At 42.2% G+C, this 12,538-nt stretch overlaps 3 protein-coding genes across 5 annotated transcripts in view; all 3 read right to left on the reverse strand.

Annotated features, from left to right (window-relative positions):
• Positions 1-146: 146 nt before the first annotated feature.
• On the reverse strand, positions 147-2,119 carry LOC135934646 (calpain-9-like; the record flags this gene model as incomplete). The annotated part of the gene is made up of 7 exons (XM_065476551.1): positions 147-408; positions 638-846; positions 902-1,053; positions 1,102-1,355; positions 1,529-1,713; positions 1,762-1,933; positions 1,989-2,119. Coding segments are annotated over 7 exons (1,323 nt in total), but the record flags the coding sequence as incomplete, so codon positions are not given.
• Positions 2,120-2,138: 19 nt separating this feature from the next.
• On the reverse strand, positions 2,139-2,900 carry LOC135934650 (calpain-9-like). The gene is made up of 3 exons (XM_065476558.1): positions 2,795-2,900; positions 2,587-2,736; positions 2,139-2,372 (listed from the first exon to the last, which is right to left on the reverse strand). Exons 1-3 carry the CDS (start codon positions 2,840-2,842, stop codon positions 2,154-2,156), a joined length of 417 nt encoding a protein of 138 aa, XP_065332630.1. The 5' UTR covers positions 2,843-2,900; the 3' UTR covers positions 2,139-2,153.
• Positions 2,901-3,346: 446 nt separating this feature from the next.
• Positions 3,347-12,538, reverse strand: part of kkv (hyaluronan synthase-like protein kkv) — a 33,217-nt gene continuing 24,025 nt past the window's right edge. The window contains exons 3-24 of one of the 3 annotated variants that reach the window (XM_065497098.1): positions 11,250-11,488; positions 10,877-10,965; positions 10,494-10,698; positions 10,124-10,330; positions 9,862-10,061; positions 9,500-9,644; positions 9,182-9,384; positions 8,940-9,128; positions 8,614-8,884; positions 8,296-8,558; positions 8,026-8,236; positions 7,771-7,971; positions 7,491-7,717; positions 7,264-7,431; positions 6,905-7,210; positions 6,604-6,851; positions 6,329-6,474; positions 6,111-6,271; positions 5,034-5,210; positions 4,553-4,720; positions 4,236-4,491; positions 3,347-4,114 (exon numbers count right to left, since the gene is read on the reverse strand). In XM_065497098.1, the coding sequence (XP_065353170.1) occupies positions 3,735-4,114; positions 4,236-4,491; positions 4,553-4,720; positions 5,034-5,210; positions 6,111-6,271; positions 6,329-6,474; positions 6,604-6,851; positions 6,905-7,210; positions 7,264-7,431; positions 7,491-7,717; positions 7,771-7,971; positions 8,026-8,236; positions 8,296-8,558; positions 8,614-8,884; positions 8,940-9,128; positions 9,182-9,384; positions 9,500-9,644; positions 9,862-10,061; positions 10,124-10,330; positions 10,494-10,698; positions 10,877-10,965; positions 11,250-11,488 (4,660 nt within the window). In that variant the 3' untranslated portion in view covers positions 3,347-3,734. Of the gene's footprint in view, positions 4,115-4,235; positions 4,492-4,552; positions 5,430-6,110; positions 6,272-6,328; positions 6,475-6,603; positions 6,852-6,904; positions 7,211-7,263; positions 7,432-7,490; positions 7,718-7,770; positions 7,972-8,025; positions 8,237-8,295; positions 8,559-8,613; positions 8,885-8,939; positions 9,129-9,181; positions 9,385-9,499; positions 9,645-9,861; positions 10,062-10,123; positions 10,331-10,493; positions 10,699-10,876; positions 10,966-11,249; positions 11,489-12,538 lie in introns of those variants that run through there. The other 2 variants (XM_065497097.1, XM_065497099.1) reach the window with 2 other exon arrangements.

The raw sequence follows: 12,538 nt of genomic DNA on the forward strand, positions 1-12,538 counted from the left end.
GGTCTGAAACAGCAGTGACGCCAACCTATGAGGTTTGAATCGACTTGGCGCAGTGGGAAAAGTGGCATTAAGCCTTTAGGTGAAAATGGATTGCGGCGATTGCTTTAGACAATATTGTTTTGGGAACTTAAGAATTATTCCTTCAAACTTTTAATTTTTAAATGCAAGATGAGTGTCTGGGTTGTAGATCAATGGTGTCTTTTCCTTTTGCTGGGTCCAGGCACGGCCTCGCCATTGTCTCTTCTCTGAACTGGCAACAGCGTTTGGCCGCGGCCATCCTCGGCTCCCGTGATAGTTTTCGTCACGATCTCCTCTATTTGGACCATTTGCGCGAGGCACTCGCCCTTTGTCATTCTAGGAATGCGATTTGCATACATCTCCACGCGCTTCTTCATCTGGTGTCCAATGCTGTCAAGTGTTTATAAAGTAACTAAAATGCAATAAATATAATTTGGTATATTTGTTTGTTCTTTGAAGTGAAAAAATAATATTTTCAATTCATAATAGTTAAGATATTAGATATATAAGTATATTTTTAATTTAATTAAATATTATTTTAAATTATTAATTTATTGCAAAATTTTTAATAGTTTTCACAAAAACTGAAATTGCTGGAAATTTAAGTAGTGCATCTTACCTTCGGCGTCTATCGTTGATCTTAACCATGATCCTGAGAAGATATTCCCCTTCCTCGTCAGGGCACAGGGTGTAAGGCACCACGATGTAGCTGCCTGGCTCGGCGTGCAGCTGGAACGCGTTTTCTCGCATCACGGACAACTCGGTGTACGCGTACGCTCTGGTTGACGTGAAAAACTCCTTATCCAACATCTGATGCACGTTCTTGGTCTAATCTCAACGAATTACTCAGATTAGTGAAAGAGACGCTAAAAGCTTTTCAAACCTTGTAGACAAACAGCCCGATTTTAAGCGCACTGGCATTGATGTTTCTCCACATCATGCGGCGGCGGTGCTTGTGCAGCAGCGAAACTAGCACGAGTTGCTTTTTTCGTCCGTTCACTGAGAAACCGTGTTTCGGGTTGCACCAGAAGGTTTCTGAAAATTTACATTAGAACCTGTCGTTCGATGGTACAACATCCGCACCTGGGTAAAGACGGCAGCCACCGGCATTGTGGCCCTTTGTCCAGCTGCCGTGGTAGCTCTCGACAAACCAATTTGATCCGTCGTTCGCCTGATGCTCTCCGGGCTCATTAACTGGCACAGCAAACATGCAGATTTCGGTAAAGGTGAATAACCGATAAAAGTCTGCAAACGACTGCCAAAATTCGCCATCCTCCTGTCTTTGGTAGCCGATCTCCTGCTTCCTCTTCTCAGATATTTTCTGCCACATTGGACACCTATTAGCAATAAAAACTGTTTCAAAAAACGTATTTTAGAATATTATGCTACACAATTTTAAATTTCAAGTGCGTTCCTGAGCGGAAAAATCTGTAACATTTATAAAATCGTGAAAAATATTTACTAAAAATAAAAAAGCATGTTTTAATTTTCACAAAATGCTATTTGAGACCTGTCATTCCACGTTCCGTTCCATTCGACCCTGCCCCAAGGGTTTCTCAGGCAAATGAGCGGTATATCGGTCGGCTGGTCTTGATCATCATTCTTAAAACGGACCCACTCGATTCTAATCACGCTATACGCATGACCCGGCACCAGGCCATTCGCCAGTCTATCTGAGTCATCCATGTTGAAGCGCTGCAACAATGATTAAATTCTCAGTCCATGATGTATTTCATTCCTCACTATAAGCGCAGCTGCGACGAAAGAGTTGTTCCTGTGTGCATCTAGAATTCGAAGAAACGTTTCCAATGGCTCGTGCTCGGCATGGTTGATTTTGGAAGTCACCCCACCCGTGAAGTCCTGCAGGGCTTCCCCCATCAACCCTCCCTGAAGGTGTGCATATGACCCATACAGCCTGTGCAGTTAAATAAAAAAAGTCAATTTTAACAAAGAAAGAGAAATTAACCCACTTTGCATAGGCTTTTTCAAGGATTGCAGGCCAAAACTCATTAGGGTTGGTCGACTTGACGTATAGCAGTCTGCCATTGCACGTGGGCAGGCGGTCGTCCACGGTGACATCGAGCCACTCTCCTTGATACCAAAACCTGCGCCCGGCACTTAATTATAAGAAATATTTAGGTGAAATTTAAATCTCCGTGCCTCATGTGAAAGGCACCGCAGTAATCGTCGTCAGTAAATTCAGGGTTATCGTCCGGGACAACCAGTTTCATCAGGTCGGGGCGCATGGTGAGGTCTGCCAAAGCTGCCAGCATCCAGCAGTCGCCAAGGCGGCCCTGGTTGATGTCCATGCGACTGAGGCCCTCGGTGATGAATGTTGGATTGTTGGTAATTTCCTTTTTATTTTACGGTAAATACACAAATATTAAATTAATCATTCGCGATAGAACTAAATCTGTCGCAACTGGTGCAGTTGAATAATTTAGATATTTATTATAATAATTATGGAAAATTTTCATTGATCATCCAAAATTAGTGAGAAAAACTAAGATTGCTTAATTAAAAAAATTTAACGCATGTACAAAGTGGAAGCTGATATGTCTCCCTCACCCAGGGTCTTTTCCATTCGACCAGTACATGATCTGGCAGGGATCCTAGGAGCATGTTGTCCGGCTCAAAGTCATAGTCCTCGAAAATATTTTCAGAGTTGTGGCTCTCCTTTATCTGCGCAAAACTTGGCCTTCCTTCATCATCCCCAAACTGTGGAATCATTTAACGAAAAAAAAATGTTTTGCAATCCGCAAGATCTTTATATTACCGTCTTGATAGAAATCTTCAGATTTCCTGTTCGCACAGTGTAGAGCATTTTTGTAAGAATTTTAATTCGCAAAGTTCGACCAGTAAAGATTAGGATTCAACAAAAGCATAAACTCGGTTAGCCTTTTTGTTGAGTTACTTGTTGGATTACCATTAATTATACTAAACAATACATGTAGTACATAATATTCAAAAATTTGCTTAGCATTCAAAAATATACTGCAACAATCAGTGAGCCGGAATGTAAATTCCTAATCTTTAGCTTCCTTAGTTCAAATGGGAGCATTATGTAACAAAGGCAAGAAGATTTTCCTTTTTCAATTCTTTATTGTTGAAATGTTATCTTCTGTTTTGTCACCGTTTTGAGATAGTTTTAAGATTTAAATTTGAATTAAATTAAAATCTCACTGTTTACACCAGGTCATTGAAATGTTACATGTTTCCCCGACAATTAATAAGCTTTTAAAGAAGTTGATAATAACGTAAAGTGATTTAAGATGTTGTCTCACGAGACAATAAAGGGTATACATATTTGTAAAAAACTGGCTTGAAATATATTTTTGTTCGGCATTTTATTAATTTAAAATATCGTACAAGTTCTGTATCACAATCCATGTTCAATTCATATTTTCTACGCCTCATACAAGAGCATCACACGATTCATGAACTTAACTCGATAATAATCTCATTCGCGTAAAATGCTACCACATTTATGAAAAAGCACGCACACCATTACAAGTTATAGACATTTAAGTTATATGAGAGGTTTTGTTTTCATGATACAATGATTTGCACAGGAAAGCATTACGGAAATACTCAAAAAAAGTGTTGTTACATTGTGTGAATCTCAACTACACCTTACACATATACATGAAATTGGCAGACATTGAATTCAATAACATAAATTAGATGCTGAATCTGGTCGATCTTCATTCTCACGCTCACATTCTGCTATTTTTCCTGGAAGACTCGGACGGCGCCTTCCACTTGCTATTGCTACTCCGCATGTTCGCCAATCTGACTGAGCTATTGTTGTTCATGCTGGAGGGCTCCTCTTCGTAAGCGTGATTCACCGAACCAGTCGGCGGCTCAAACATTTCCTTGAGGCTGACTCCGGAGGCCACAGAGACCCTGTGGCGAGGGGCTGCCATCGCTTGAGCCCCAGTCACACCGTATTCGGAGGGCGCTTTCGACGCACCGAGGGTCTTCATTTGCGACTTGCGTCTCTCAGCGAGGACTGAGTTGCGCCGGATTTCCAGCGCCTTCAGAGCTTCCTCGCGGTTTATCATCTTGCGGTTCAGGCCAAGCACAGGCGTTCCAGCTGCAAAATTGTTTTAATTTATTTTTTTCATATTTATTGGAAATTAAAAACCAAAAACAGATTTTGGCTTTATCTGTTGCCTTTTCTGTATCAATTAATAAAATATTATATGATGATTTACCTGCTTCAGCTTTGCCGTTTTCTGCCGAAATAGCAAAGAATCGCTTTTTGAACGCGACATCCAGGGTGCCGATAACTTGCTTTTTGCGGCTGTGCTTGTCCAGGTTGTGAATGGTGCGTCTGTGGCTGATCCTATCGGGGTCGTTCAAAGACTCATCGTTGTCCTGGTCGTTGTCCAGCCCTCGTAATTTTTGCATATGCCGCACAAAATCGAGGGCGTGCCGGTCTACTAATGCGTCGGTAGAGGTGTCATCAACCTGATAATGGAAATTAATTCCCGTTAGAGTGGTCTCCTCAGGCTGGGCTAAAGACTCGCACCTTTTTGTTGCAGTACCAGTTGAGCTCTGTCGAGGCCAGAATGTGCGAAATGGTTCCGAAACGATGGAACAACATGGCCAAGAACTGGATAACCAGGATCAAAGCGAAGAAGAAGACGAACACGAGACCAATAGGCTCGAGTTGCAAATATTCCTTAGATACGTGAACCTACAGATTTAAAAAAAAGAATTAATATTCTGAAATGGTTTGAATAGGATGAGCTTCTCATATTTCATTTATGTCGATTGGCTATTTAATTTCAAAATAATGATTATTTTGACATATTTTGTTTACTTAATATATTTATATTTTTTTCCTTTGCATGCGGAAGCTCTCAGATTTTTTTCATTCTATTTTTATTTAAAGTTTTAGCCCACTGAAGGCGAGTTATGTTTTGTTCGTTTTTTTTTCCAAGAAATTCAATACTTATCCATCTCTTCTGCGTTTTTGACGCTTCTTTTTTGCAAAAATGTAATGTTACCTCTTTAGTTTCCTCATTGAATGTTACGTTGGTTTTTACACCCAACGGCCAGTCAACGTGAATTTGATCTTTATTAAGTTGTAGGAGGAACACTATGAGGACGAACAATGCATTGAACATGAAGAACGCAAACACCGACTTGTTTCGGAGCTCAATCAGATCTCGAGCAATTCTAACCTGTTGGTGGTAGAAAATAAAGAAAAGACTGATTAGACTCACCTCTTGAGAGACTTCATCATATGAAATGTTAGTCTTCACTCCAAAGGGCCAGTTAAAGTGCAGAGTGTCTTTGTTCAATTGCATTAAGAAAACAATCAATACAAAGAGTGCATTGATCACAAAGAAAGCAAACACCGACTGATTTCGAAGTTCAATCAAATCACTAGCAATTCTCGCCTGGATAAACATAAGAGAGAAACAAAACATAGTAAAAAGGAGAAACTTAGTGTGGTATGATAGAAAAGTACCAGAGACGGAAAATTAATTCAGAAATTGAATTATTTTTCTGTACACCATGACAAACATTGACGAGGTTCATAAAATTGTACGCAATTTGTGTGTACACAATTTGTGTACCACCAGTGATTTTTTTTCTAAATCAACCAACGTCGATATCTGTCGCTAAAACTAGAAAAGATTACAATTATAGAGAACCCAGTAAGCTTCCATTGCTTCATTTTTACTCTTTTCGTTTAAATGTTTTCCATAGTATGTACACTTTAATATTTACAAATGATTTATCCCAAAATTTGTTATAAGATCTTCCACCGAGCAACTTTTATTGCTCACCAAATAATAAACCACATATATTTTAAATCCTTTGAAATTTCCTGTTATCATAGTTATAAATCCCTTTTCCAGGAACCAGAAGTTGGGTGTGCCTTTTATAAGACAATTTACACAACATTCACACACAAGATTTTCAATTTCGAAAAAAAATTGAAATAATTTTGGAAATTTAGAAGCAAATGGCAATCGGAAACAAAGACACGAAACGGATAATTTGATACTTGAGAACCAAATAGTGAACACAAATACACACGCAAACATAGTGATTTCTTTAATTAATGTGCTGACCTGCTCCTCCTTGTTTGCATCAATCGGGTAAAGATATTTTGCAATGAGGTCTTTCCAGAAAGTCTCTTCGGCTTTTGACATAAAATCAACTTCACCGTGTTTCAGATCAGGATCTTCCATCCAGTATGGATTGACCAGATCGTCTCTCTTTTGCCTCGGCTCTGAAAAAGTGTTCATATTTTAGATATTGCATGGAAATTTGGGGAAAATTCGCGCACCTCCAGTGCCTTCTGATTCTTCCTCATCTTCCGAGCGGCTCTGGTCTTCCTCAGCCTTGTCCTCGGTCAATGCTCCACGGTGACTGCCCTCACATCTGCTGATTGACCTGCGTCTAGTTCCGTGCATGTTGTGCGGATCAACAACCCTATATAGGAATTTAATTTTTTTAGCTCATCAATTAGAAATATTATGCGTTAAGGAGAGAAGGTAGGCAACCTGCTCGCCTCGCGTGTTGCGCGTGGTGCATAACCTAAGCAGCTATCGCCATACTAACCGTTCAATGTTTTCCAAGCGCTTGCTGAGCGTTTCAAGCGACTCGGCGATGCGGGAGAGCTGCTGCCTTTCACTATCGTTGGCGGGGTGCTGGCAGAGGATGATTTTGAACAGGCCTGCCATAGAGAACTCAAAGGCGCCTTCATCCGAGTCGCCTGATCCGTTGCCCTTGCCGAGGAATCCAAGCAGGGAGTTATTTTTCGCCTTTTTCTTTGCCTCCTCAGCATCTTTCTTGTCTTGCTCCATTTCCTTTAAATTTAAAGTTATTATTTAAATATTTTCTTTTCTTCCAATTATTTTACCTTTTTCGTTTTCTTGGTTTGAACTTCTCGTGTTCCCCACGAGACGACGTTGAGATTGATGATGGAGTACAGGATCAGAAGCAAGTACATGGAGGGAATGGAGAGCAGGTAAATGATTCCGGGAACGATACACCAAAATTCTTGCGGATGCAAGAACGCTGCTATTAAGAACGAGCCCGTCATTGCTATCAAGAAAATAGCTGAAGGTGAGCCGATGCCGTCCTCGCCCAACTGGAGGGCTGTACCGACGATCACGGCCATCATGATCAACGCGTATGCAGTCGATAATATTTGCGCGAATAACAGCTGAAGTTTAATTAATTACTAAAAGAAATAAAAATTAACCATTTTTAAGTTACCTGAATTTCTGATTTTGTCGTGAAGCAGATCAACATAAAGAAGAGGATGGGAACGATGTTGTAAGTGAAACTGGTCCAGTTGTCAATCTTGAAGGCGGCCACAAAAGCACCCACCAACATAAGGAAAATCGTTCCAGGACCAAGAATAGTGCCACCCATCAACATCATCTAAAAAAATTTTAACTCGTCATATTGTTTTCCCCTATATGAAATTTTGACTAGTGTACCTGATACCCGATGTATGGCATCGAAATGTTGTCGTTGACCTTGATGGTTTTCTTGTAGTCTCCGAGCAAATCCATGATGTTGGCCATTGTCGACGGCACCCACCGACGACGCTGTTGGTAGAACTCGTTGAAGCCTTCGGGGCAATGTGTGTAAGCGTCGCTGGCAGCTGAATACTCCACACGGTAGCCTCTCTGCAGCAGCAGCGTACACAACCAACGATCCTCCCCTGCAAAGGTGGCCAAGTGAGAGCGACTTATTGTGAAAAAATCCCTCAAATACCTTGATCGTACTGCACGTAGTGACGAGCCTCGTCGGACCTCTGCGTGTACCGTCTCATCACGTTGTCGTCCATCAAAGCCTTTCCTCTGAACAACGAGAAACATCCAGGACTACAAAGGACGCACCCGATCATGTGCTCAGTAGCCTTTTGCAGCCAATGGCCGATAGCGTACTCGAACATCTGGTACCACACCATTGGACCTGAATTTGGAGAAATGGTTTAGCTCAATTCGAGTTTTAAGATAAGTTACTTGCCTGAGCCGACGGGGTGAATACGACCGCAGGCAGCTCCCAGGTTGCGATTTTTCTTCATTAAATCAACGAGCAGTTGGACAGCAGTGGGCTGGAAATCAATATCTCCGTCCAGGGTGAGCAAATAGGTGTTTTCAGCCATGACTTCCTTGCGGTCGACGGAGATGGGCAGCTCCATCAAACGGTGTCCAAGCAGATAGTACATGTACATGACCTGAATTTCGGAAAACATTTAAAATTTGCAGTTAATTTAATAATATTTATATTAGTTACCTGGCTCCAGCGTTTTCTGTGCCTAATTTTGCCCTTGTCCTTCAGATGAGCGATCATTTTTGTCTTGCCAGGTAGGGTCCACACGAGCCTTCCACCATAAGGAGCTGGAATTCTCTTGGGCGGCTTGATTCTGATGGTGGTTTCGTGCACGTGCGTAGCCGCTTCATCAATCGTTTCAATTAGCATTTTCACGAATCGGTTTACAACGTTATCGTCGTCATTTTCGTCGCTGATTTCAAAGGCGTCATCGAAGAAAATATGAGCTGTTGACCAAGCATTAATTAGTTTAAAGCCCCGTAACGCGAACGAGAAAATTACTTTCAAACTCGTAGTAGTCAGGGTCAACGATCCTCAAGTACTTCTGGGCGACTCGCCGGGCTGACTGATCCTCATCAAGACGTATGATTGACTTGAGCATCTCCATCATCTCCTCTTTCGTCTCGTGCCACATTGTGGCGCAAGCGTAAATTCTGGTGATGCTGTCTGACGATTTGACTTGTTTTCCTGGCGTCGAGCTACTGCCTTCAGTTTGCACGGAGATGGTTTCGTAATACTCGTCCATGCCCTCCTTATGGATGTCAGCAAGATCCTAAAAAATTGCGATATTTTAGTAAATACGGTAAACTAATATTTAATCATTTTACCTCAGTTTTCACATCATCTTCTCCGTCCCTGCGCCTGTTCAGACCCATGGACTGGTCGATGAGCAACGAATCGTACATGGGGTTGACAAACAATTTTTCAGTTGCCGCCAAACGCTCACATTTTGGTGTCCAAATGTGCAGAGTGATCCACGTTTGTGACAAAAGCCAGAGCAGCCAAACCCAAGCGTGCTAGGAAAAACTCAAATTAATTATGAAAGACAAATTAAAAGGAGATTGAGTACCTCTCCTGTGATGAAATCATTGAGGAAATAAACTGGAGGCGAATCGAAGAACAGGTAATCAGGAATCGAGTTGTGGAAGAAGCAAGGGTCACCATTCCTGAGTCCGCACGCGGCGATGAGTAGGGAAATTGTCACGGGAATGGTCAAATTCACTGGGAAAGCGTAGCTGAAGCCTTGAATCATGATTTTGCACGCGAACTTGCCTAAAATCGCGAATATATTTTAATTAAAAAAATAAATTGCGTCATTGTTTAGTCATCGTCGCAAGATAAATCAAATTAATGATCTATGCGGTCGTGGACTAATTAGCGAACGCACCAAAAATGTAGCAGATGTAGGCAGCGCAGATTTGAATGAGCAGCACGTAAAAGGCTGTGTTGTAGGCAGCGTCGATTTCAGTCGTCTCCCCGGTGGGTATGGCATTGGCGAGGTCAGACAGAGTTGAGGTTGACGAGGGTCGTACCTGAGAAGCAAAGCAAACAGTTGACATCAGATCCGTCAGCGGTGGCGAGAACTGTATGGCTCCTTGCGGTCGCGCGACACCGCAAACGCAGAGACATTTACTCTCATTCTCATTCACGACAGGTTAAAAATATCACAACTGTGAACGCTCGATTCGGTTCGAAAATCGAATTAAGCGTAGGCAGGTGCGTGGTTTTGCTAATTGTAATTTTGCTAACCTCATTGATTGTGATTTTGTGCTCGGAGAATCCAGTGTTGAACATGGCCAAGAAATTGGGCACCGACTGGCCCCTCATGTGCAGAACTAACAGCATTGAGCAGAAAAAGGTGACACCTTTCCAAACCGACATGAAAATGTAGGTGAAATAGCGAGTCCTCTCCATTCTCTCCTTCACTCTGCCGAGCGCCTTGACGAAAGCTGTCATAAAAAATTGGATTATATACTTTTTGTCCAAATTCTCCAATGGACTCGCTAATTACCTAAAGGTGATCGTTGGCTGACGTAGTTTTCCCACCAACCAACGGATGTGAGGAAAGCCGAGGCGGGAATGAGCCACACGCCGGGCTTCTTTTCACCCTCAACAAGCGGCCAAACAACCAAGCCAGTGATTTGCGCCGCGATAGCCAACATGTCGACGATTACTTTAGCAAAACGCTTCGACTCTTTGTTGTTTCTTGACAGCATTCCTGTGTGAAGAAATATAAATTGGAAAGCTGCCATATTTAAAAAAAAAGTTTAAATTATATACCACAAAAATTCATTCGAATCTTGCCTTTATAAAACTCAATTCAAGTGTGTTGTTTTTACGCACTCGAGTTTTTTAAATTTATAACAAAGCATAACTCTTACCGAAAATTCCTGGTACAATGCACATGCAGTTGGTGAGCATGGCACCTTTGACAACGTCCAGGTCAGGGAGGACGGCGAACATGAGCAGCGCCAGGCCGACCGTATGGCAAGTTTCGGCGAAGAAAATTATTAAAAAGTCGATGCTTGGCGGCCTGTGCCATGACTTGAAGAAGCAGATTCGTACGGAGCGAATGAAAGTTCCCACCTGATGCAACAACCAAACTCAGCTCGATTATTTGAAATGTCAGATCGCGTGAGTAACGCGCAGAAAAATGAATAATAGGGTATCAGGGTTTGATTAGCGAAATTGCTGAATCGACCACGCCACAAGGCCGCCGATTCGATCAGCGAACACAAAATATGTTGTGTACTCGGCTTCTCACCTCAGGGACAATGTAAGCGAAGAAAATGCACCACGCCCAGGCAACCCTTTCCTCTTCTGGCACGGACACTGTGAAAGTCTTCTGGCGTCCTGCAAAAGATTAATTTTCCGCTTTACCATTTTATTCCTTGAAGGCCGAATGAGAAATATAATTTCAATTGGACGAAGAATATCTTATAGATATGCGAATTTTTGAGGTGGGAAAATAAGATAGCGTGTTAGCTAAAAATTTGTAAAAATAATTATAGCTCTATAATTTTTTAATAATTCAATTTAATCTCCCTATTCTCCAACCTATAGTTAAGTATGTCTGGTTGAGATATTCCTTGTAAGTTTTGATCCCCTTTTTTTCAAAAAAGTAAGGTGGCACTCACCAACTTCGACGTTGCAGTATGGAATGGTTTTGTCGGGCCTGAGCTGCGATGTCATGAAAAGGACAGAGCCCTTAGCGATGACGCCGGCAGTGAGGACGATGATGAAGGTCACAAGGTAAACTATCACTTTGATGACTTTGATGGTTGTCTCCAGGAACTGTTGATTTGCAGTTGAGATGCTCTCGGCCTCAGGGGGTAGCACGCGAAACACGTCCCACCCTGCCGGCTCTGTCCGGTTGCTGTGAGAAAAAAATAAGAGGAAAGGGTAAGTCACTTTTTATGCGCGGCAGTTTTATTTTTCCAGTCAAGGTAAGTTGACACCGGTATTGCCCTCAGGGCGTTGGCCAGCAAAATTATTTCACAGGCTCAGCTGCAGACGTATTTACTGGGGTAATCACAAAATCTGTCAGGATTTGTGTGAATAGAGGACAACTTCGTGTTACACCCAATCAATCTCAACTGATTTTTATCTGAAGCGGGGTCTTTGAAATTTTTAATGAGGAATGCAGCCTTTATTTCGTAGCATGCAGCTTGTGCAATTTGTAGCAGATTTGCTTACTAAATGCCGCTCATCAGTAGTGGATGAGCTGCAAGAGATTGGATGCTTAATAAATGAAATCATAACATAATTATCAGAGGCCGTTGATTCACTGCTTTATTCAAAACGGTGATGAAGCATCTTTTTAGCTTAACACATAAAAGTGCTGTCAGTCACGCGCGTATGTTAGGAAAACTCTCTCGAAACGTGATTAATGGCCTGCGCAAAGATTTTTGCCATTTCATATTGGAGATCGAATGGAAATTATCGCAGTCGAAATTGGAGCAAATCACTTTCAGATGCACGTGCTGCGCTGCATTTTGCTGCGAGCGAGATACGCAACAACTACTAACTCTCACTCGGCCGCTGCGATTTCTGCCGCCCCCGTCCTCCCGCCCGGCCGCCCGCCCAGCCAGCCAGCCAGGCCCGACCGGCCAGCGGACAGTGAAAGACACGCCGAGTGCTATTTATTAACAAAGCTCACGGAATATTATTACGATCGTGTGTGCGCGCGCGAGAGGAGAAAGTTTAATAGCAAACGCCGCGCCCAGAACGGCGACCGACCGACCAATTCTCAATGGAGCGCACCGAATCTGATCCCTTTTTTGCCTTCCATCCGAGAGAGAGAGAGAGTAATGCTTAATAGACCATTGTTGAATATTACGGCTCTACCTTTGTGCGTCTACGTAGCTTAAGTCTTTGAACTTTGTTTTCATTAGACTAGGAAGAGCATAATAAATATTGAAGCAGT

The sequence above is a fragment of the Cloeon dipterum genome, chromosome 1 (assembly GCF_949628265.1).
Source record: "Cloeon dipterum chromosome 1, ieCloDipt1.1, whole genome shotgun sequence".
Lineage (NCBI taxonomy): Eukaryota > Metazoa > Arthropoda > Insecta > Ephemeroptera > Baetidae > Cloeon > Cloeon dipterum.

Coding starts and splice junctions, on each gene's coding strand:
- LOC135934650 (XM_065476558.1), bottom strand. CDS start 2,842: ATGCTCTACACTGTGCGAACAGGAAATCTGAAGATTTCTATCAAGACG. Junction 2,737..2,794: donor TGAAGATTTCTATCAAGACG/GTAATATAAAGA, acceptor ATGATTCCACAG/TTTGGGGATGATGAAGGAAG. Junction 2,373..2,586: donor TCGAATGGAAAAGACCCTGG/GTGAGGGAGACA, acceptor TAAAATAAAAAG/GAAATTACCAACAATCCAAC.